At 38.8% G+C, this 24,343-nt stretch overlaps 1 protein-coding gene across 1 annotated transcript in view; it reads right to left on the bottom strand.

The window, feature by feature from the left end:
- The window catches only part of LOC119727929 (clustered mitochondria protein homolog), a 57,320-nt gene that overhangs the window by 14,051 nt on the left and 18,926 nt on the right, over nt 1-24,343 (bottom strand). Inside the window, exons 3-17 of the mRNA XM_038200012.1 lie at nt 21,672-21,843; nt 21,440-21,574; nt 20,068-20,253; nt 11,916-12,000; nt 11,667-11,792; nt 10,469-10,572; nt 9,482-9,525; nt 8,354-8,538; nt 6,793-6,895; nt 5,225-5,437; nt 4,700-4,795; nt 3,649-3,727; nt 2,455-2,560; nt 981-1,477; nt 544-671 (exon numbers count right to left, since the gene is read on the bottom strand). Coding sequence (XP_038055940.1) covers nt 544-671; nt 981-1,477; nt 2,455-2,560; nt 3,649-3,727; nt 4,700-4,795; nt 5,225-5,437; nt 6,793-6,895; nt 8,354-8,538; nt 9,482-9,525; nt 10,469-10,572; nt 11,667-11,792; nt 11,916-12,000; nt 20,068-20,253; nt 21,440-21,574; nt 21,672-21,843 — 2,259 coding nt within the window. The remainder of the gene's footprint in view (nt 1-543; nt 672-980; nt 1,478-2,454; nt 2,561-3,648; nt 3,728-4,699; nt 4,796-5,224; nt 5,438-6,792; nt 6,896-8,353; nt 8,539-9,481; nt 9,526-10,468; nt 10,573-11,666; nt 11,793-11,915; nt 12,001-20,067; nt 20,254-21,439; nt 21,575-21,671; nt 21,844-24,343) is intronic.

Below are 24,343 nucleotides of genomic sequence, written 5' to 3'. Positions count from 1 at the left end.
CACTGTTTCAACAATGCTCAGTAATGCTCATCGTTAACAATGTCAAATGCTCCAACCAAAATTGAAAGTTCTTACTGACATCTTAACTGAAATTCCATGACTTTACCACGACAAAATTGGGGCTTTCCGTGACCAAATCCTATGCTGTTTTGGCAGGGACGTCACGACCTTTCAGCCTTCCAGTTTGACACAAGACCACTGAGCACCACAAAAGCATCACAATGGTGCATTGAACATGCAACAAGTATGCATAAAGAGGAAGTACATGTATAGTAAACTGGAATGCAAACTGGAAGACTGCCATTGCCAAAATATTACACATCATCACGTACTCTTCCCATGGCTTTGTCTTGGAATATCAACTTTGAATGACTCCTAGTAAAAAAAATCCACGACTTTTCCATGACTTTCCATGATAGCTTTAAATTTCTAGGATTCTCCAGGATTTGTCCAAGTCTGTGGGAACCCGACAAGAATTTCTCCTTAGATTTTACATCTCATGGAAACTACTACTATTCCGTCCTAGTCTGGCTGGATACCTACATCGGGGTCAGCATGCGTCACGCCCTCCGAAAAGATGTCGGGGTTGAAGCGGATGTCAAATTCTGTCATGCTCAGTGACCCCGCGACCTTGGCTGCCTTGGCAATGACCTCCTTGTGACCCGAGTCAACTGGATTGCCAAACGGACACAGAATACAAAGAACTTGATGATAACCAAATACTTTTTAAATAAAACAAAATTGGCAAGAGTTCACAATGCATGACCTTTTTTACCAGCCAAAAAGTAATGCAATGTTCAGGGCTTGAGATTGGTTCCCGGCTATTTTCTGCTTTACAACTTTATGAAATTGGGCCCCAGACCACCCTCCCCGTTACTCTCTATACTGCCCCAAACCGCCCAAAACATATGCCTCTTAAATCCATCAGGGTCTATCATAAATACAATGTAATACAATGTAATACATTGTAACATATTCACCTATGTCTTTCTTCTGTGACTCGGTGAGCGCCTTCGCAGCCTCCTCCGTCACACTGCTGATGTTCTCAGCCAACTGATCAATCCCGGTCACGTCCAGACCGTTCAGCATGGGACACTTCCCCGCCAGGACTGCGTTGGCCGCGTCCTTCAAACTGTCCTTCAATGTATCCTCCGTGGATTTCTCGCCATCCTCCTGGGATTCCTCAAGTCCGTTGAGTTTGTCCTTTGGCTCCTCCGTTTCCGGCTCCGAGTTTGTTTCATGGGAGGGAGTTTCAAGAATAACGTCTTGCTCTTTGGATGTTTCTGTCTTTGCTGTGTTGTGGTCGTCTTTTTGATCGTCTTTTTGATCGTCTTTTTGATCGTCTTTTTGTTCCTCTATATTAGATTCAGTCTGATTGGCATTGTTGTTGCTCTCTTTTGAAGCAGTTTCTGTCTCCGGCTTCTGCTGTTGCATTAATAGGACAGCTGCATGGCGGACAAACACCATATACTGATGCCTGAAAGAAATTCAAATCAACATGAGTTTAATAGAGCTGAATAATAGCAGGCAGAAAGTTTACGTTGACCTTGACCCTATTTTCTTAGCCTGAAATGCAAATTCTTCCACTTGCCTCAGACTTTTTCACTGTTGTGTCAGAAATGTTTTGGTCCATACATACATGTACTCTCTGCTGAACTTACTGCTTATGATATGTATGAAATGGCTGATGGGTCAGACAAGTAGAAAACGTGTGGGCTTCGAGGTGATATTAAATGAGGCTCAGGGCTAAAGCTCACGAATGTGTTAAGCAGAAATATTGCAACTTTATGTGTTAAGCATGTATTGCTGTTGTACCCTAACGTGGCACGGCCCCTAACGTGGCGCACTTTGATTTTTCGCCTCTAGTGCTTTGCTAGAGCCAAAGTTTTACCACAAATTTCACAAAGTGAAATGTCATCAAGCTCTAAACATTCTGTTCATAAATCTTGAGTTTACGCACCCGCTACAGAGTCCCAAAGAAATTCTATTTTGGCATGATTTTTAAAATTTTATTTCGAAGTGCACAATGAACCCTTTTAAAATGCGCCCAAAAATAAGAAAATATTTTTATGACAAATTTGTAGTTGGATACAGTGTGAGTGGAGATAATAATGATTTACCAGAATTTATCAACTTTAAAAACTTTCTTTAAGGATTTTCCGCATGCCCATTTTTGTAACCCTATTGGTTGAAGGAGCCCGCAGTGCGTGCGTACTACCCAAGCACGAATCGCACAAGCCTGGTGCTACCGCAGAAAAATTGCTGTTGTCGAATTAGTCCACAAGCTGAGAACCAGTTACGGACTAGCAGGTAACATGTTTTTCGATTAGCAAGTAATTTCTGTGTTTTACATGTTTTTTTGCTACCAGCTCAATTAACTTAGGCCCAGGTCTTTGTGGAGACCTTGCAAAACAAACTACCGCTTGAGAGACAAATGGAAAAGGGAAGACTTACTCAACAAATGCTTCGATGAGCTCCTGTCGTAGACAACAGAGTTTGTGACGGTGCTTGCGGGGGAAATCAAGAGCTTTTACATCTTCGTTTAGCTCCTCTCCTTCAACTAAAACCAGAACACACACATTAAAAGTGATTAAACAAATGTGCTGACTACATAAAATACTCTTTAAATCAGTAAAGATTTAAGATTGTCCATATGCAATGCACTCGTGGAGTGCTGTGGTCCAGTGGTTATGGTGGTTTGTTTTGGTACGTGGGTTCGAACCCTGATGGGGAACACAGTGCTTGTGTTCTTGGGCAAGACACTTTACTACAATTGCCTCTCTCCACCCAGGAGTATAAATGGGTACCTGTGAAGGCAGAGACCAGAATGCGCTGATCTCCAGCTGCTGCAGATGAATGGTCTCATGGCCTGATGAACAGGGGTAATAATTGTGAAGCGCTTTGAGACCTTTGGTATAAAGTACTAAAGGAGCACCTCATTATTATTATTATTTTTAGCATAAGTTTAACAAAAAAACAGTGCTTAAAAATTTCATCATCAGCAATGGGCCTTATTCACGAGTTGGCCATTTTTGTTGAGTTCCCTGACCCTGAATGTATTTAATTAACTGTTAACTGTTGAATGGGATGGCGCCAGACTATTTATGCAGGCACAATGCAGTCTTATTTTACAGTAATTTTTTTTAATATGGCTTAAAGCATTAGGGAATGTTTAATTACAAATTTTAAATTATTCATTGAAGCAGATTGGAATTTATCATCAATTAAACTTGTTTTTATTTCTCTTCGCAAGTTCTGAAATTTAAGATTTTTACCTCAATTTCAATTCAATATGGCCGACTCGTGAAGAAGGCCCATTTTGACATTAATTGACCAAACTTCATTTGTTTTCAGTGAACAAAGAAAACTGACAAGAGCGGGAGTTGAACATCATGCTATACTCAAAACTAGGATGTACTAGGAATATTTGGTTTGTGAAATTTGCCACGTGTACCATTAAGAAGCTGTTTTCATACTTCCGTTCATCCAAAGTACAATAATGTGCCAAGAAAACTTTGGTAGTTATGGACAATCAAATAAATCAAAAGCTCATGAATTGGCAAATTTTTTCCTAGTTTCAGGCATGGGGGATCATAGTTAAAGAATGCTGCCGAAGTTTTAATTTTTTCCTGTAAATGGAGGACTTACTTGGCAGGAAGTTGATATCTGGTGGGAACGTTCTCAGCAGATCCAGTATGTAATGTCTGCCATCATTACCCTTTATGCCCTGGGAAGGAGCAAGTATCAAGACAAGCCATATAAGCAACAACCTGGGTTGTTTGATGACGTTATTTATCATGATTAACAACAACTACAAAAGATTTTGCAATTCTGAAAAACTTGATTACAAAATCTTAATTAGAATATCAGTAGATGGGTACATGTAAATGAAGTCAGAAACTTGTTCTTCAATTGCAACTTGGCTTACACTTGATAAAAAATAGTTTTTTATTTAAAAGAGAGCTTTGTATATTGTGCTTATTTCACGCTTGAGTTGAATTTAAACTTGGCCTGAGTCGGGTGTCGCACTTGGTCTATGCAGTATGTTTACGCGCACACACACTGCAGTGGTACGTTGCGCTTTGGGCATGGCATTGATGATGTAAGTCAGGGCTGGGTTGCGATAGCAGTATGTGTTGTGGATATGACATGAGATAAGTATAAACTGATTTAGGAACGTCCCACCCTTAAAGGAAATATACAACATTTGCAAACATCGAAAAACAAAACTACCAAATTATTATGAAATACCTTACTTCATTGTAAGTGAATAATAGTATACATTGTAGCTCAAGCATTCTGTGAAATCATGGCACCTGGTGTGCAGTATATTCAAGAAAAGTGGAATTTGTGTCTCAATTTCCATGATGGTTAACCATTTTTTGTTCACTGACTCATTGGAATGGTCATAACTTTTTTACAGCTAACAAATAAATCAATTTAATTTTAAAATATATTTTTTAGGGTGCCACACCAAAAAAGCATGGGGAACCTCCCTTCAAGGCCAATTCATAATGCAAAAGTGAAAGTGAAGCAATATCATGAATGTCAAATCGTTTCACTGTCAAAATCGTTTCACTGTCAAAATCTTACCGAATTGCCTTTGCTCTTAAAATTCTTGTAACGTATGAACTAGCCTTTACACATGCATGACCAAAACATGACACCTGTAATTTATCTCCGTTTCAAACAATGTTACCTTGCATTCTATTGATGAGAATATCTCCACCTCTTCCTGCTTGTGGTTGACAACCTTGTGGGGAAGAATCTTCAGCTGTTGGGCAGACTTGGTCAGCTGAAAACAGGTAAAAAAAATATAATTATGATTAAACCTTGCTCACTGACTATCATTACCCAACTTATCAAAATTTGTTATAGAAATTCGGAGCTTTTCTCATAATGAAAGGCTAGTTTTACCTATGACAGAATTTTATGGTTGCCGCCTGATCCCACAAATGTCAGACAAAATTTTGTTTTCCCAAAATGACAGGCAAAGCTGATTCAACAACTATTTTGACAGACACTAAATCATACTAAAAGCTATGATCATCCTCATGAAAAGTGTTTATAATATTTTACGTTTTACACAGCTACACCAAGTTTCATGAGAAAAAAATGTAAGTATATTGCGTATATCCTACACATGGCAAAAGTTACACTTTGTTCTGTGAACTCGGCTACTGATCAAGCATGGGAAAATATAGAACAGAACTATCTTGCTCACCAGTTCCTTGTACTTGTCGCTGGTGACCACCGTCTTGCCAAAGTCAATCGAACCATAGATGACGGACTCCTCCTGCTCCCTCTCCAAGATGCCCGGGATGATGGACTGAGCAGTGATGCGATAACCACGGTAATCTACCACAACCGTACCAAGGGTAAAAAGACCCTCGATGTCGACGCCGTTGTAGGCTTTGACTCCCTGCAGATCGTTACTCTGGAGAAAAAAAGATTTAAAACATGAATTTGAGAGATTTCCAAGACAGAATCTTTAAAACGCGTTCAGAAAATGAAATGTCAAAAATGGGTAAAGGATGACTTTTGAGAGATTCGCGATACAGAAAGTTCAAAGAACACAATATGAAACAACAACATTTTAAAGGGAATATACAACATTTGCTTTTGCTGTAATTTTCAGAAATGGATGGATTTGGGGGTGATTATTTTATAGCAAATATTGACACACTGACCTGTTTTAAAGTTTTGTGTTCACAGATGCTGGGAAAAACCAAGACAAAAATGCTATTCTTGTAGTCTGGTTCCCTGACCCAACTTCAGACGAAACGGAGCAATTTATAGACGTTGGGGAATTGTCAAGTCAGGGAACCAGACTAGCTGGCTTGCAACTGTTCACTGATATGTAACCGATTGCAAACAAAATGTGGACTAACGCAATTTGGTAAATTTGGGGCAGTATTAGCAAAAAAAGGAAGTTTTCATCAACGATGGTCAGCTGATACAAAAATTCCACTTTTCTTGAAAATGACAGCACAGCAGGTGCCATGATTTCACAGGATGCTGGAGACTATTATTCACTTACAGTCAAGTAAGGTATTTCATAATAATTTGGTAGTTTTGTTTTGTTATGTTTGCAAATGTTGTACACTGCCTTGAAGAGTTGATTTAGTCAATGATTGCAATTAACAACATCTAGATTGATTGTTCCAGAGTTTGGGAGCATTTATTAGCCCTGAGTTTGTTGACCGTTAAAGATGTTAAAGGGAATGTACAACATTTGCTTTTGCTTCAAATTTCATAAATAAATGGATTTGGAGGATTAGGATGTTATAACAAATATTGTTAAAATGACTTGTTTCACGTTTTGGGCTTGTATATACTGGAAAAACCAAGAAAACCAATCATGTTCTTGTAGTCTGGTTCCCTGACCCCACTTAAGATGAAAAGGAGAATCTATAGACTTTGGGGAATTGTGAGGTCAGAGAATCAGTCTAGCAGGCTTGTACCCCTTCACAGGCGTGTAATCAATTGCAAAGAGTTTTTGCTGTTTTTGCAGCAAAGAGTTTGCAAGCAGTTTTTGAAAAAAGCCAGTTTTCTCCAATGCTGGTCGGCCGACCAGCGTTGGAAAAATACCATTTTTCTTGAAAATGTCAGCACATCAGGAGCCACGATTTTACAGGATGCTTTAGACTGTCATTCCCTAACAATCCAGTAAGGTATTTTGTGACAATCTGATCATTTCGTTTTGTGATGTTTGCAAATGTTGTATTTTCCCTTTAACTATTGGGTACTTGCTCACGTTGAGAAAACGGTGGATAACATGTTCGGACTTACTGGAGCGACAAGAGCGGCAGCATCCCCACCGAATTCCTTGTAATGATCCTTGACATCAAAGCCCAGACTGAAGAAAATGTTGTTCCAGATGAACATCTGCATTCTGGAAAAAGATAGTGAGGGAACGATTCAGTTTATGCTTACAGATATAACACAACGTTACTTATTTTTTGCAGCGGATTAGATTTGAAAAGGGTCAAATGTCATTCATCATTCTGGTCAAATTATGACCTACATGTAATGTTGCAGAGTTCCACAGCTTAAAGAGGTTGTGGAATGCTCGAAGACATTTCCGTCATTTTTCGGGTATATGTAGCCTAAGGTGTGATGAAATAAAAACGACTATTGTTTCTGGCATAAAATGAGTACAAAAGGTACTTTTGAGAGCTGTTTTTCAAGTCCTGTCATGCCTGTTTCGACCCGAACGTGCAATTTGTGTAAAAGTCGTCGTTGCGGGCAGCAAACAAAACACAGTAAATCGTGACGTAATAAACAGGACTCCCGATGCAGAGTAGCATAAACGAGTCCTGTTTATTACGTCACGATTTACTGTGTTTTGTTTGCTGCCCGCAACGACGACTTTTACACAAATTGCACGTTCGGGTCGAAACAGGACCTGAAAAATAGCTCTCAAAAGTACCCTTTGTGCTCATTTCATGACAGAAACAATAGTCGTTTTTATTTCATCACACCTTAGGTTACATATACCCAAAAAATGACGGAAATGTCTTCGAGCATTCCACAACCTCTTTAAAACATACCGCACACAGCAATGTTTATCTAGTAATTGGTTTTTTTTATGTACAGTGCAGAAATTCATATTTTTTTTTCGCGGAACATTAGTCTGCCTAAAATCACAATGCCCTCATACTGATCTCTGTGATAATTACCCAAATAACAAATTCATCCATATAAAAAAAGCAAAAAGTAAACATGGTGTACATGTACCACAGTGCAATATGAGATTTTGATTCTTAATCTCATTTCCTTCAACCAACATTCTAGGGTTTTATTAACCCTAACCACCCAACTCCATCAAAATCCATCCCCCATATTGGTGTATTTTGGGGGACTTGGTCCAGAAGGCCTGGTGTGACTAAATATTGATGGAGTATGATGGACTTGGGCCTAATGGCCTAAAGCAGTGCTAGGGGTATCTGATTGATTTTGCCTAGCTTCCTGTACTGCTATTGTGATAAAAGCCAATGTGTAGCAAGTCCATGAATGTCAACCAGTGTGTCAGTGGTGGATTCCATTATGTCATGTACAGTTTGGTATTGGACGCATAGTGATTGATGGATTTTGATGGACTTGGTCCAGTTCCTAGTAAAATACGCTAGGGAGTTGAGGTTAATGACGCTAATTGTCTTCAACTTTCTTTCACTATTGGATAGGATGAGAATTCAATATTCTTTTAGTTCGCACTGGAAGCTTTACAGATTTTTTTAACAGAAACAAAAGCCTACTCTATTCTGTTACCCAATTTCAAGACAAAAAGCCAAAGTCTAAAACAGGGGGGGGGGGGGGGGGGAGGGAATCAACCCAAAAACCCTTTCCATACTTTGTGTCTTCCCCTGGGTTGATTGCCATGACGTTGCCGTCGATGACCGCCATAGCACCCCTGGTTGCCGCGGCGACAAAGTCACTGTGCACTTTGAAGATGGCGCGTTCCCTCAGCAGTCGTTCGGGGAGGTTCTTGCGCGGCAACTCTCGCGTCGTCTGCGATTCCTCGTTCCAATCTCTGGTCTAAAGACAGAATGGATTTACACATAACCATAAGTTATTACAGGAAATTGAAAATACTTTGCGAAACTGCCAACATAGATTTTTTTTAAAACCTTCTCTTAGCCGTGAGAATATTTCAGGCACTTAGTTTGAGGAAATCTGGCTTAATATGGGTTGTTCTCCAAAAACATTAGAATGCTTTTTTGATTTGGACTTTACAGCTTCTCAACTATTCTAAAAAGCCAAGGCCCAATTTCACGGCGCTGCTAAGCACAAGATTTTCTGCTAACAGAGCTTCCGTCTATTTCATGGATACCATAAGTAGTAAGCGCAGCAAAAGCACGCTTCATCCAAGAGGAAACTGTTGCTTATAACATCAGTGACGTAACAATAGAAATCTCCATGCACGCACAACCATTAATTCATCCACACTGTGAAATACCGTAGTGCTTAAGGTTAGCACAATTTCCTGCTATCGCAAGCACAAGTTTTAAGCTAACTGTTAAGCAGCACCATGAAATTGGGACCAGTCAAAACCTAAGCCAAGGCAAAGGTTTTAGTAGGCGTTGATAATTATTTGGTAAAGCACAGGTGTTACAGGTATGCTCCCGAAATCATAATTTACTTTAAGTCATGGATTGGAATACCTCTTCCTTCAACTTTTTTTCCCTCAATTTTGGGGAAGCCTACAACCAAGATATTTTAATAAATGTGGGTGATTAAAAACCCATTCAGTTTACTGGGAGTGGGAAAAACTGACCCCACACCAATTTGAAATGAAATTCCTTGCTTTTTAAAAATTTTAGTCAGTGATAACTTTCTTAGGTTTTACCTACAGTAACTTCCTGAGGCTTCCTTCAAATCTAACGCAACAAATAACATGGACTTTGCTTGTCTTTCCTGGACATGAACACCTCCAACTTCATCCAAGTATAACTAACTTATAAAGAGTGAATGAACCTACCTGCCCAGGTATATGCTCTTCGTAGCCAAGTCTGGAGGTGTACGCTGAGGAGAGACAAAATTTTTAACAATGAGTCATTCATTTTATGACTATTAAAACAATTTGTTCTTAAACAACTAGGATGGCTTGGACACATTCTGTATAAACCTGAGGATGAGCTCATTTCTCAGTGTGCAATTTACAAACCAGCACATGGAAAATGAAAAAGAGCTTTCCGGATGTCATACATCCAGAATACTGCTGAGCTTATCAGCTAGTGAGGGTTTGCGGTAACGCTTTGAGGAAGAATCTCCTTTGAGAAGATGTGTGGTTCTGAAAAGAACCGGTTGGTTGTCAAACTCAACGTTCCGATCAGTATGCTCTGATTGTCTTCAGGAGAAAGCCAGACAGAGTGGACAAGGCTGCATTTATAGGGCTGGATGATTACTGAGGCGTGGAGTTGTGGATGCTGAAATTCCGATCAGCAACTCGACGTTCCTGATCGGAACGTCGATTTTCACAACCAACCGGTTCTTTTCAGAACCAAACATCTCCTCAAAAGAGATTCTTCCACATGGTGTTACCGCAAACCTTCACTAGTTTATACTTCCAGCATGCACAGTTCCAAATCTTATTTAAAGCTTATCAGCTTGGAATATGAGCTGAAGAAAAGGGAGATCTCTCCTCTGTTGCTAAAAGGCATGCAACTGGGAATTTAGAAAAAACGAGTAAACTCCAAACCACACAAGACTTTGTACAGTGTTTTTCAATTTCAAATGGCATTCATGAGAAGTAGAAAAAGAGGAAATCAGCGGATCCGAGGAAAAGTTGCATGCCTGTAGCTAAAAGTAAATCCAGATGAAAAGAGATTAAAATCAAATGTACGAAGCGCAGTTGACTGATGGGGACGATTCAACTTCGACTAGATACAAGCTTTAAGAAATTTCCCAAGAGATAAAAACAAGTGAATCCCGGCATAAAATGGGAGATGTGCTATGGGTGTCTTACCATCTTCTGCTCGTATGGAATCGATGGTGTGTTCCATCTGAGGAGCCATCCAGGTGTAGACTTGGAACGGAGTGGGCACACGCTCAAAGGGATGCCGCTGGGCTCTGGATTGGTGAAAAAAAAAAAAACATCAATGACAGTGTGCATGAGGCATCAGGGCCATATTTTTAGATGTTACTTCTTCGCCGTTTTGACGAAGCGACAAATTCGCCCAAAATCGATATTTAAAGCAATTTGACATTTTGGATATTCTAATCTCTGATGTCCTCCAAATGCTAACCAAATTTCAAGATACAAAAGTGCATCCTTTGTTAATTAAGCTAATTACACAAAGTGGTCAATATGCAACGAAGCAGTCTTTTCGTTTTGACCAAGTGACAAATCCCTATTCGTCAATTAGTCTTGTTGATTTTACACACGTGTGTGCTATACTTAGATTTGTGTCTTCTCTGCGATTTGCATTTTGACGAAGTGACGAATCTGTGTTCTAAAATCTATGAGATTTACATACGCGCACACACGACCAATCTATGTACAAACACATTACTACATGTGACCAAGAAGAATTTTCATTTTGATGAAGTGACGAATATGTTTAATAATTAAGGTCTCCTAATTAAACATGCTTTTATGAAATCTGAGATGATATTTTGGCAATTTAACTATTGGGCTATCGCATCAGTTATACATTTTGCAATTTTGAAGGAGAAACGTATACAAAAACGTGACTTTGAAAAATTGACCAACTGTTAAACACGATTTTCTCAAAACTTGGTGGAGTTTTTACAGCTGTGTTTGAAGATTAGATTCGTCACTTCCCTCAAAATGGTGCCTAGTTTACAGTGTATGAATGGACTACTTTGGTTTGAAGAGATAACAAGACTGCTGTGACACAATGTGACAATGAATATTTACTGATGATTTGACGATTCTGAGAAGAATCTGTGGAAACTCAACATCTATAACATTGCACTGTTCGTTTTCCAGAGACCAGTGAAATTGACAATTTGTTTAGTTTGTGTACATGTGTGACGTTAATGTTTATGTGCTGATGTGCAAAACACTCCAAAGACCGAGCGAGGAAAAGGACAGAGGATAGGGCACGCCAGTGAAGAAGGAGTGAACGGCAGTTAGTTAGGGTGCTACTGCAACTTACCATTATATATCTTAAAAATACAAGTTTGCATTCACTGCTCACCTTTTCTTAAGCAGCTGCGCAAAGTTCTTCTTGAAGACGGGGCTGACTTTGTTAAGAAGCTCAATCAGAGAGTGTGAGCTGTGCTTCTGATCTGCAGGCTTAGGGTTGAACACTTCCTGGGTAGACCTGCACACAAAAAAAGCGTTATAAAATGGCTATATCTCATACAAACATCAACAATATTTTTTTTCTTTTTTTGTGGATAATGAATTTGGCTTCAGCAAAGATCAAATTGAAATAATGACTTACTGGTTGATATAGAACCCTCTGGTCGATGCAGTAACGTGGTGCGACGTCCCCTCCATAGTCATTATGTACAGGTACATCAGATCACCTGATGGAAAACAAAGACCACAACACATGTTATCAATTAGCATCTGCACTACATTGTATTACACTGATTTATTTCCCGATGAATCCATATAGCCATACAATGCTGGGGCAGTCTGACGCGATACCAAGGGCGTCATAAGATGGGATTTTGCGGCGGGGTGATATAAATCTAATTATAGGTTATGCCCTTCACCGACGTTTAAACACTGTATACTCAGAGTGTTACCTCCCGAGTGAAAGTTGCGGTACACGCTGCTATGTACATCAGATTCGAACCAGCCAACCGATCCCGTTAGCTCGGTGGTCGAGTGGTAAGACATCTGCACTAGAAAGCAGGAGGTCGTGGGTTCGAGTCCCACCCGAGTGATTTTTTTCAACTTTCACTCGGGAGGTAACACACTGAGTAATACAGTGTTTAAACGTCGGTGAAGAGCAAAACCTATAATTTGACCAAGGGCATCAATCTCTTCTCAAAAGTGTGTGTGGGGGGGGGGGACATAAGGTGATCAGAACTAATGCGAGCACGAAGCGCGAAGCCTTTACGGCGTGGGGATTCTAGACGCTCTGTGGTACGATCTGAAGCAATTTCTGACCACTTTAACCAATTTTTTGATCAACGATCATCATTTAAACATCATTTTTGAGTTTGGATTACTTAAATCAGCTTTTCTGAGCTACATGTATACATTTTTTTATTCTATATATAGAATCAAAGATAGGCTACAATTTTTTTTCAGGGACAAAAAAGTGGGGGGGGGGGGACAAACGATATGGTATCCCCCCCCCCAACTTTAAAAAGTGGGGAGACATGTCCCCCCTGTCCTCCAATAATGCCTGATGAACGGGGAATAATTGCAAAGCACTTTGACATTGTTGATACGAGGGAAAGCGCTGTATATAAACATTACATTTTATTTATTCGTTTATTTTGCAGCATTTAAAAAAAAAAACTTTAACTTCATTAGGCTTCTCGATGCATAAATATTTTCATGTACAGGTTCTTTCATCATACACACCATCATTTTAAATCCAACTTGTCTAACTGTACATGTATAACAACATTTCTATGAACGTCTCTAATAACAATTCAGTTGGGTACTGATTGATTAGATTATAAAACGTCTACATTCAGACAACGTGACAATCTGACGGCAGTAAATTGACAGGATGACGTGCGAGACCATGAAAAGGTTTTTGTTCTCTCTACGCAGCGAGCCACTGACAATAAATTGACAGTTAAAACTCCAAATTCAATTAGCAAACAATTTACTACAGCTTTCTGACTTCACGCTCAAGTAGATTCTTTGGCTAATACATTGCATCTAAACCTTTCAAATGTCAATTGATGCAATTTCGTAAAAAAATGCAAGAATAATTTGACATATAAAAATAGAAATTGATATTAAAAGGTCCAATGTATAAAAACGTTTTTCTTGTGCATATTGCATATTAATATTGCATATTTGGCATATTTTTTTTGGTCAAAGTTTAGAGTGGCTTATAATCTTGCAATTATTCGTGGGATTTCATTAATTTTAATCTTAATTTTTTTTTTTTAATTGATGTATAATTAATCGTTAAATTCTCAGTGATACAGTATATTCTGTTAAAATGTTTTTTTTTATTCATGGTAGTAGCTGGCAAGATGGTCTATTTGACAGGAACATAGTTTTTCCTGTTTTTTTGTAGTCAACTAATAAAGCCATTAATGGTATAGCACCACTGTACATTCAGGAGCTCATAACCATGAAATCACTCTCTAGAACAACCTATTGTCTGAGGAGTTCGCAAGACCACACATTCTTGGCTTACCCTTCAAGAACATCAAAGGCTACCCTCGGTGATCGGGCATTTGTGAACGCTGCTCCTACACTATGGAACAATCTCCCTCCTTGTATCAGACAATCTTCTTCACTTAATGTATTTAAGTCCAGGTTAAAAACACATTTATTTCACAATTAAGTATTTCTAATATTTTGTATTTTTCTGCATTTCTGTTTGTTTTTTTGTAATGCGCAGAAGAGTATATCCATATAGGTTTTGCGTAATATAAATGTCCTTTATTATTATTATTAACATGGATGCATGAACAGCATTGTGTTTTAAGCAGTACGTAATAAAAAGAATGTCAGCACAGATGTATAATGTACATGTACACATGTGCTAATTTGTTAAGGTGCATAACGAATGCACATAATTATCACAGCGGATCGAGCAAGCCTATACATTGTACATAATGTAGAAAGGCTGACTGTGTATGTACGTACATGTACAATGTACATACATGTCCACTGCAATACAGCAAGCTGTATCTTGGCACTGATCCAACCCAAGCACGTGCGCCGACGATGTGCGTAAGCACTTCCACTCATTCATTGATCACGTCACAAGGGCCGGGGGGGGGGGGGGGGGGAGCAGAGGGGGAAATACTACCCTGGAGGGGACCATGACGTTCAGTCTCGCCGACCCACATCATTGAAAAGGTTAACATCACAAGCATGTGCACATTTGCACACATGTATCCCTATTTAAAGCATGTGACCAGGACAGGGCTGGCCATGATACAAATATCCCTTGTTTCTGGTGGCCTTTCTATAACGAATCTGTAATTCCTTTTCATTAAATCACGAAGAGTAAATATTTTGTAGCATAATCATATGACACATGTGTATTACTCCAAGTTTTATATTTGTACATTTCTTTTCTGGCATTTAAAATTCACTTTCCAAGAGAAAATTTCCTTTTGTGTTTAACTTCAAGTCATTTTTAACACTGCAGGCCATCCAAAAAATTGCACTCTTTTGTATTTTTTTCTTTTGTTTCTTTTTTCCCCCGCCAGTTAATTACAATGTACATGTACATGTACATGTTTTGTACATCATCGCAAAACCCTCTCATTAAGACAACTCTTTCTTGTAATATTTTTGATAACTTACATGTATAATTCAAAATTTTATGACTGAATGCTGATATTTTACACGAATGTACATGTACAATTAATTCCAATGCTATTTCTATAAACATGTATAATCTTATAGTGTTAAATCAACCAGAGTGTGTTTTTTTAAAACAAGAAATAATGGAAATTGCCCTGTCCAGGTACATGTACATGCACATGTACGCACATTGACCGGGGTACATCACCGGCAACAAATTCTTTTTTGGTCCTGAAATATTTATGAATGATGTTCTGCAAGCGGTGATGTACATGTACATGTTCGCTGGTACCTGCACATGTTTAACATTTCATTGCCAGCACACGTGTACGGCACATTGCCATCTCGTGTGACGTACGAGTCTATCACTCAGTTGGGTTCACTGGGTGCCAACCTTGACAACATTGTGACATTCTATACGTTTACGAAATGCCAACTATGTTCACAGCACTTTCACTGTACAGCCTGTCTCAAAAAAAATGGTACAATCAGAAAAAAAATTGGTTAAATATGAAATTTCAAAATAAGTCATTCTTACTTGGCATACATATTAAAGAACAAAGACTGGGCTTTCCAATAGTGTTTGTTTGATCTTATTTGCTTTTGTCAATAATCAGTTTAGTGCGATACACCAAAATCCATTTTGTGCCACTTTTATGCATGGGCAGAGTTGTTTCGAGTACTGTGCCCTGCTGTCTTGAAGCTCACAAAAGTTTGCGACTTGGCAAAAGAAACTAACTCGATTTTTGTGTTCCGCAGTAAGCTGGAGTTATCTCTGGATTGACAAAAGCAAATGAGATGAAACAGAAAGTATTGGAAAGCCTGGTCTTTTTTCTTTAATGTGATGCTCAAAACGACTTACTTATGTTGAGATTTAATATTGAAAAAAAAATTGTTTTCGATTGTACCATTTTTTTGGAGACAGGCTGTATTATATTCCACATTCATGTTGTTATTCTGACATTCATGTTTAAGATTGAAGCCAACTGGGTATTACAGAAATTCTACATTTGTGGGGTGCTGTGGTCCAATGGTTACAGTGTTCGACTTGTGTGCTGTGGTACATGGTTTCGAATCCTGACCGTGGGAACATGGTGCTTGTTATTGTTTCGTCCTTCGGATGGGAGAAGGGTTTGCCCCGGTGTTTCTTGCAGTGGCTGCAATATGCGCCGCAGCACCTTGTCAACCCTTATAAGGTGCTACATATTATGGGTCTCATATTTCTCATATACTTTATTTACCTTTCTTTATAGACATACATGTAATTTCCAGCGCCTTGAGCATCTAATTGTTGGTAGATACGTGCGCTATATAAGACTCCGTTATTATTACATTAAATTGCTGAAATTATCATCTCTTTGATAGCAATAACACTGTGTGTACCTTTTCATATTTGAAAATTTTTGTTTTTTATTCTTGTAGTGTATGGAAATGAGGGTTTTGCCTTTCCAAATACCGGTACATGTAATATTCTTTGTGGTTCTTGAACTGTTCTTGAACTGTTATACTTTTAATTACCAATTGTTGTTAATTATTACACTAATATTTAAATACCGGTAGAGCAAAGTCGGAAAATTCTTTCAAAAATATATCAAATCAGTTCAGTTTGTATGCGTATATTTCCTGTATCTTTAGTTTGGTCACAATAATTCATGCATAAATTTATGTAAATTAAGCATTTCAAGTACATTGTGAGACATTTAACAACCTTTTTAAAACACCCGCTGTGTTTTTATTAATGGAATAACAGTGTGAGTTTGACCAGTGACATTTCAAGGTTAGGAGGCTCCTATCAGTTGATCAGGGCCTGATTGCATGCCTGCCGGCAGCATCAGTAGATCCAGGGAATGCCTGGAATCTTAGGATCCCAATGTCGGAATCGCCGTCCAGTACGTCCGGTCCATTTCTGCACGGGGCTGGGTGGCCGTGGCACGCACAAAATCGTCACTCACAGTTCCAAGGCGTTAATAGCTTGCCCCTTTACCATTGAAAACCCATGTGAAGTAATGGATATCGTAGTGATGCATCATGCATGATAAACGACTTGAATGTCACTCCTGCTCTTAGTTTTCTTGATCAAAATAAAATTGATCTGTTACGGTGAAGTGTTTTTATAAAGAGCAAAATATACAGCATATAAATTTGATGCAAGCAATTATTTTAATTGGTCCATGTAACTATTTATATATTCTTTTTTTAATCAAAGATGTTATCTGCTAGATACAGTTATAATTTAAATATAAATAAGGTAACACTTTAATGACTAACTTCAATTAAAATTATGGCATAAGCTTTTCGTAGCTACAGCTCCCGTACCGGTACTTCATCTGATGCAAAGAAAATAATTAATTATACCATGAAGAGAAACTGACTAGTTTTGCTTACTGGTAAATTACTACATACCGGTAGGCCTATTCGAGTAAAATGTTACTCTAACGTGATGGATATTGCATTGATGTATCATTTCAACTATATACAAAACACTCTTTGGTTTTTGCTTTTGCCATTAAACAAACAATTATAATAGTAAACAGTAAAATGTTTTTAAAACATAATGCACATGTACATGTATGTATACATGTGCATGGTGGATGTATTTAGTTTGAATGCAGATATACACGCATATAACAAAAATTATAACATGTGATAAAATATATTTGTTAATAATTAAATACAACCAAGAAACTGACTTGAGTAACTTCTATTTCCAGAGCACTGGAAAAATATTGTCCAAAAAAGTCCTGAAAATCAGGACAAGTCCTGACAAAAAAAACGTGCAATCATTAAAAATCCTTGAAAATCTCACCCTGCTCTTTGCAATGAAAAATTTCCAACAGTGCATCTTAAGACACACCGTTGGAAAGGCCTTCTTTCGTTGATTTCTTCAAAATGACAGCTTGCCAGAAAGAATAATTTCACAGGGAATTTAGTCCCATACTATCTTTCAACCAAGTACATGAAGTATGTTTTTCAACAATAATTATGTCAGTTACTTTTTGGATAGCTACAAATGATGGACTGTAGCTTTAAAATGAGCTCTCAATAGCACCAATGGAGTATAAAACGGTCCCACAATCTCCCATCATGCGTGCATCTTTCAATACCTCGTTCACACAATTACCGCACCGTTTAAGCATGTTTGTTTTGCAGTCCTAATTCTCTGACCATCCATTTTGTTTTTGTTTTTTTCTCTGTCCTAATTCCCAGCTTGGACTTCCAACCATGGCCCACGCATGCCGTTACGCGGCCCTGAGCATTTCTTAAATACCACCGAGTGTCTATCTTTTAATTGGAATTAGTGCGAGTGGGTTGGCAGGCCCAAGCCTTGCGGAATGATCTTGGCATGCAGGTATTGGAATACGAACGTGACACCATTCTTTTTCTCAAACAGTTTTTTTCTAAAAACTGCTACAATTACAAAAGGGGTTTCCGCCTCAGCTAGTGTCTTATTTTTTTATTTAAATAATTTCAAGTTTGATTTCAACATTTCTGTTTGGTTAATTTTTTATTGAGCTGTTAATTCTTTTAGGCTGAAAACTGCAAATGCTCAGTCTCATGTCAGCAGGAAAGCTTGCGGAAAAGTTACACCTTACTTCTTGCATAGTAAGTTCAAAGCTTTTATCTTTTTGACTTATTGGCACAATATAACAGAACGTTTGTTGACTGCTATGATGTGGGATATGTTTTTTTAAAGCCTCGGGGCGCACACATTCTATCAGCCTCGAATTAGCTTCAGGTGCTATGCGCCCTTCGCGTTAAAAACACCATATCCAACATCACAGCTGTCCAACAATTGTTATAACATTCCATACAAACACACACTGTGCAAGGTCACTGGTTTAAAAACTTGAACTGACAAAAGTTGGTTATTAAATGAATTTCCTGTTTTGCTTGAAAGCAAAATGGTAAATCTGTCATGTGTTATCAATGTGGTATCTTGCGAGAACAAACTAAGGATGCTCTTAGCATAGGACTAATTTATGCAGAGGAAATGGAATTAGAGTCACATAGACCTGCATAGTCTGCAGGCAGTATGCTTGACATTGTACTTAATAACCCATTTGCAATCTACTTTTGTAATGCTTGGCCTGTTTTAAACAAGTACGGTACGCAGTGGCCTGTCGCGGATAATGTTCCTCGCCTTTGGCTCAGGCCAAAATAAATTTTTCAAAAAATGAAAGTGAAAAATAAAAGTGGCGGTAATTAAAGTAAAAGCACAGAATCATTGTTTTGATCTTGTGAAAAACGGTACTTAAGTTGCAGGAGGAGACTTAATTGATGGCATTCCATTACCTTGGAATTGCCCAGAGTGACAGGATCGTACACTGTACCTTCCTAAATCCTGAAGAATCTTTCAAAACCTCCTGATGGATTGGGAAGGTTTTTGCAAGGTTAGCTTTTCATCTGGGGGCATATTTGGAGATGCTAAGCTAGCGGTGTCATTAATATCCAGAGTTTTAAAATTCAGTTTTAAGTCCGCTCTTCGGTTTGGATTTTGGACATTCGAATCTACCGTTTTGTGACACAAGCTAAAGAACACAACTCTGGAGCATCCCCCAATTTGCTTCATGGTCTCTGATTGTAACTGCATTCAGCCGTTAGCAATCTTCTTGGTTCATGCATTGTCTTCTCTTTACTGGGACCCATGGGAGATACATGTAAGTGGATTCCACTGAATGGGCTAACCAGTTAAAATAAGAAATAAATAATAATAATAAATAATAATAATGGGAGCTAATATCTTGTGAAATCGGATGACCGTTACTCAAATTGAAAAAAAATATAGGATAACCGGATTTTGAAATCTCCAATTTCTCCCACCACTATGTTAAGTATGTACTTAGCACAGATAGGTTTACTTAGCAAGAACTGGACACCAGCTAAATATACCATGCCACATACACTGCTTGACTGGTTCCCAGCTGTTTACGTGCTTAGCACATCAATTTGATAAGCAGCATCTTTCTGCCCAGCAGCCCCATGAAATTGGGCACTAAGCTTGGAATGTATCTGTTTAGCAAAATCGGGATACCAGCCAAAATATAATGGGATGCGATTTGCCTGCGACTGGTCCACGGCTGCTTCTTGCTTAGCAAGAAAATATACAACTAACGAGAAATGTGTACGCTTACCGTGCATCTTCCTGGTACCCGGCGGCGGGTTCCAGCCCGACACCGTCAGCACCTTCAGGCACGTCGGGCTACGACTCTCCTTGTGGACTGGCTGCATGTTGGATAGAGGGCGCTCTTTGCTCAGGGGCATGAGGTACTCGGGCGGGGTGCAGTCCACCGAATCTGAAGACTTGTTGCGCTTGCGTTCTATAAGCATAGAAATATGGTATTAAAGGGAATATACAACATTGGCAAACATCGAAAAATAAAACTACCAAGTTTTTGCGAAATACCTTAACAGGATGTTGGTAAATGACAGTCTAAAGCATCCTGTAAAATTATGGCACCTGGTATACTGTCATTTTCAAGAAAAGAGGTATTTTTGTATCAATTTCCAACGCTGATCGGCCGATCAGCGTTGGAAACAACTGGCTTTTTTTTCAAATACTGGCCCCAATTGACCATTGCACTTGTTTGCAATCGATTACAAACCTATGAACGGTTACGAGCCAGCTAGACTGGTTCCCTGACCTTACAATTCCCAAATGTATGTAAACTGCTCTGTTTCTTCTTATATGGAGTCAGGGAACCAGACTACAGGAAAATGATCGTTTTTCTTGGTTTTTATAGCATTTTCGAACCCAAAACCTCCAAAAAGTCAGTGTAACTATATTTGCTGTATATTTCTAACCCCCCAATTCCATCCATTTCTGAAAATTACAGCAAAAGCAAATGATATATATTCCCTTTAAGGAAGTTAAACTCACAAAAGACGCTATTACTTTGTTGACCTTTCACCAAGATCTTTTTCAAGGAATTCACAAAATGACTTTCTTCTACATACATGTAGAGCAAAAAGGAAGCCTAAATAAATCTTTTACATACCATAAGGCAATTGAATATTTTACTACATGCGTCTGTCCATCATTCAACCAATTTGATGAGCTTAACTAAAAATCACACCCAGGTATTTAGTTTTAATGTTGGGTTTTACTCTTTTGCAGATGTCTCATCACTTATCCAATGAGCTTACAGGCGTTGACTGTCCACAATGAATGACATCAATGAGACACCAAGACCACACTAAAGAAGCTAAATACGTAGTGCAAATGTCACTAATTAAAATTAATTATCAAATAAAAAAATATTCAAAGATGTAAGAATGAGTGTCAATTTCCTGAAGCTGCCGACTTAAGCATTGTTTCTAAGTCATCACAGGAAACAAATATTTTTTCCCAAAACAGGTTTCCAGGGAAAACGTCATATACTTTTTTTTTCATATCGTTGTAACTTTTTAATTGTACTGTTAAGAATGTCATAAACCCGCTAAGCAACTTTTCTTCTTAAACCCTTTATGAACTTTATGACTGTATGCTCAGCCGTTTCTGCTTACCATCGTTAAGCACGGTAGTTAGGAAGGAGAGAGACTGGCAATCGACACCATTGTAAGCGTCGGAGGGATCCAGTGACTTCAGCAGGTCCCTGACATGCCGGACGTGGATCCTGGCTTCTCTTACTGTGTAGGGCTCTGTAAAAAAAAATGAAGTGAAACCAGGGTTGTTAGAAATCATGATTATAATTTTTTTTAATCGGATTTTAGAAATTGAAATCAGATTCTTTCTCACCTTCCACAACCTTGACGACGGAGCCTTCCTTCAGCCCCTCGACGCTCTTCAGTTCGGCAAAGTTGTCCAGGACGTTGCCGTCTAGCTGCAGGGAGAAGCAGGTGCGATGGCAGGTGTCCTCCCGGTCCATCAGGACCTGGTGGATCTCTTGCACCATCTCCTGGGGGCTTACCTAGAAGGAAAAAAACGGGATTGTCAGAAAAATTGAGAGGATGAGCTCAATAAATTTGAAATCGCATAATGATCAAGAAATTTGGAAGTAGCATAATGGCTATAGATGCATTTTTGAATAACTTAGTATTTGATTATTCCACCTTGGGCTTGATCGAATATGTACTGTTTTCAAAATACACTGATCAAGTTACACCGTGGCCTCGCGGTCTGGAGCATTGAATTTGTGGTCTGCAGGTAATTCTGCAGGTTGTGGGTTCGAGTCCAGCCTGCGGCTTTGGTGCGTGTGCCCTTGGTCAAGGCACTTTGTCACTCATTGCTTCTCTCCACCCAGGAGTAAATGGGTACCTGTGAGGGCAGTGATTGTTAGTGCGGATTATTTTAGCTGCTTTGCACGGAAATGGCAGCATCGAGCTGAGATTGTCTTTGGAGTGTTTTGTTGGCCCAATGAGCAGAATAGCAGTGAAGTAGTGCCTTGAGCACCAATGGTGGGGGATACAGGTATACATGTACACATACGTGCACTTTATAAATAGACAATACGCAAACAAGTGACAGTCTAAACTGGCCTCCGATTGGGATTTGCTTGCACCTGTGCTTGTCCAAAAATTGACACGAAGCTTTTGAAAATAATATAAAGAACAGGTACATGTAGAGTCAGCTTTTTTCTTGGAAGCTCTCAGATCATGCACGGAAGTGGCTTTCAACAAAATAGTGGCATTTGACAAACAATAAAATCACACAACTTAAGATATGTTTTCCATAATCTCCTCAAGACCACTCACATTTGTTGAATATTTGAATCAATATTCTGATTTCAGTTGACGATCGCATATTCGAACATTTGGTACGTTCGACACAGCCCCATTCAAATAATTACACTGTGCAATGTATACTAGGTGCTCACAGTGTGATACTACTTTATTATTACCACTGCTTGTCATGCCAATGAGCTAGGACACTCTATAAAGACCATCTCATCTCCCAGCTCAATGCTACATGTACAATACACATGTACATGTAGGTCCAAATGGATATATCAAACATGTACACATGTAAGGTACCACATTTGCCCTTACACATGCACATTTGTACATGTATCCATTTAAAGAGGTTGTGGAATGCTCGAAGACATTTCCGTCATTTTTCAGGTATATGTAGCCTAAGGTGTGATGAAAGAAAAACGACTATTGTGTCTGTCATGAAATGAGTAAAAAAGGTACTTTTGAGAGCTGTTTTTCAGGTCCTGTTTTGACCTGAACGTGCAATTTGTGTACAAATCGTTGTTGGGGGCAGCAAACAAAACATAGTAAATCGTGACGTAATAAACAGGACTCCCGATGCAGCGTAGTATAAACGAGTCCTGTTTATTACGTTACGATTTACTATGTTTTGTTTGCTGCCCCCAACGACGACTTTTACACGAATTGCACGTTCGGGTTGAAACAGGGCCTGAAAAACAGCTCTCAAAAAGTACCTTTTGTACTCATTTCATGACAGACACAATACATGTAGTCGTTTTTATTTCATCACACCTTAGGCTACATATACCCGAAAAATTACAGAAATGTCTTCGAGCATTCCACAACCTCTTTAATCCTGGGCTGGGAGAAGCAATGAGGGCTGATGTCTAGCCTAAAGACACAGCCACCACAACCCAGGCTGGACTCGAACCCACAACCTGCAGAATTAGCCACAAGATCTTGAGTTCAATGTATCACACCATGAAGCTACAGCACTCCACAATTACTACAAAAATAACTGGATAAACTAAAAAAAAATTTAACCAATAAGAAATTGAATTGCATTTTTTGACCTGATGCATCCATAAGACCACACACAGATTAGGGGTGGTACATGTAGGGCCTATATAATCATCATTAGTAATTAATTTTCCTGTTTTCTTCTCTGCACTCCTATTCTTCGAGCTGAACAGGTCAATGAAATTAACCCATTTGAAGCAGCAAATTCCTTAACATGCAATCAATGAGCTGAGGTGTACAGCACTACATAAATCAATACTACTGAGTCTGTAGATTGTGTCTGTAGGTATCAGCCGTTTCATTAAACCCAGCCAAGCATACACATGTAGGCCACTCAATGAAAGTGAGTGTGTGTTGTAATACATTCCACCTTGGACACTTATCAAGTTGTGTAACGAAACTCATGATGATGATATAAGGAGAGTACGTTGAAGGTTTCTTGAATAACAACATGTACCGTACATACGTGTACATGTATGTACGTAGAGCTCTTTTCACTATTTCAGAGAATTAGGGCAGTTTTACTGGTACATGCAATATTGGTAAAATTCAAATGCAACAAATGCAAAATTGCTGAGAAATACGCAGATGGGCAATTCCTCGGTTACTCACGTTACATTTTGGATGTACTTTTGAGTTTCCTTGGGCTGTAATCACCTTACTGAAAAGGTTTAATAACTGTTATCCCCAGGGTAGATAGAGTAGACCCAGACCTACGGTACCTAAGCACCAAAGATG

This window comes from Patiria miniata, unplaced genomic scaffold, assembly GCF_015706575.1.
Source record: "Patiria miniata isolate m_02_andy unplaced genomic scaffold, ASM1570657v1 HiC_scaffold_1, whole genome shotgun sequence".
Lineage (NCBI taxonomy): Eukaryota > Metazoa > Echinodermata > Asteroidea > Valvatida > Asterinidae > Patiria > Patiria miniata.
This window is presented reverse-complemented; position numbering and strand designations above follow the sequence as displayed.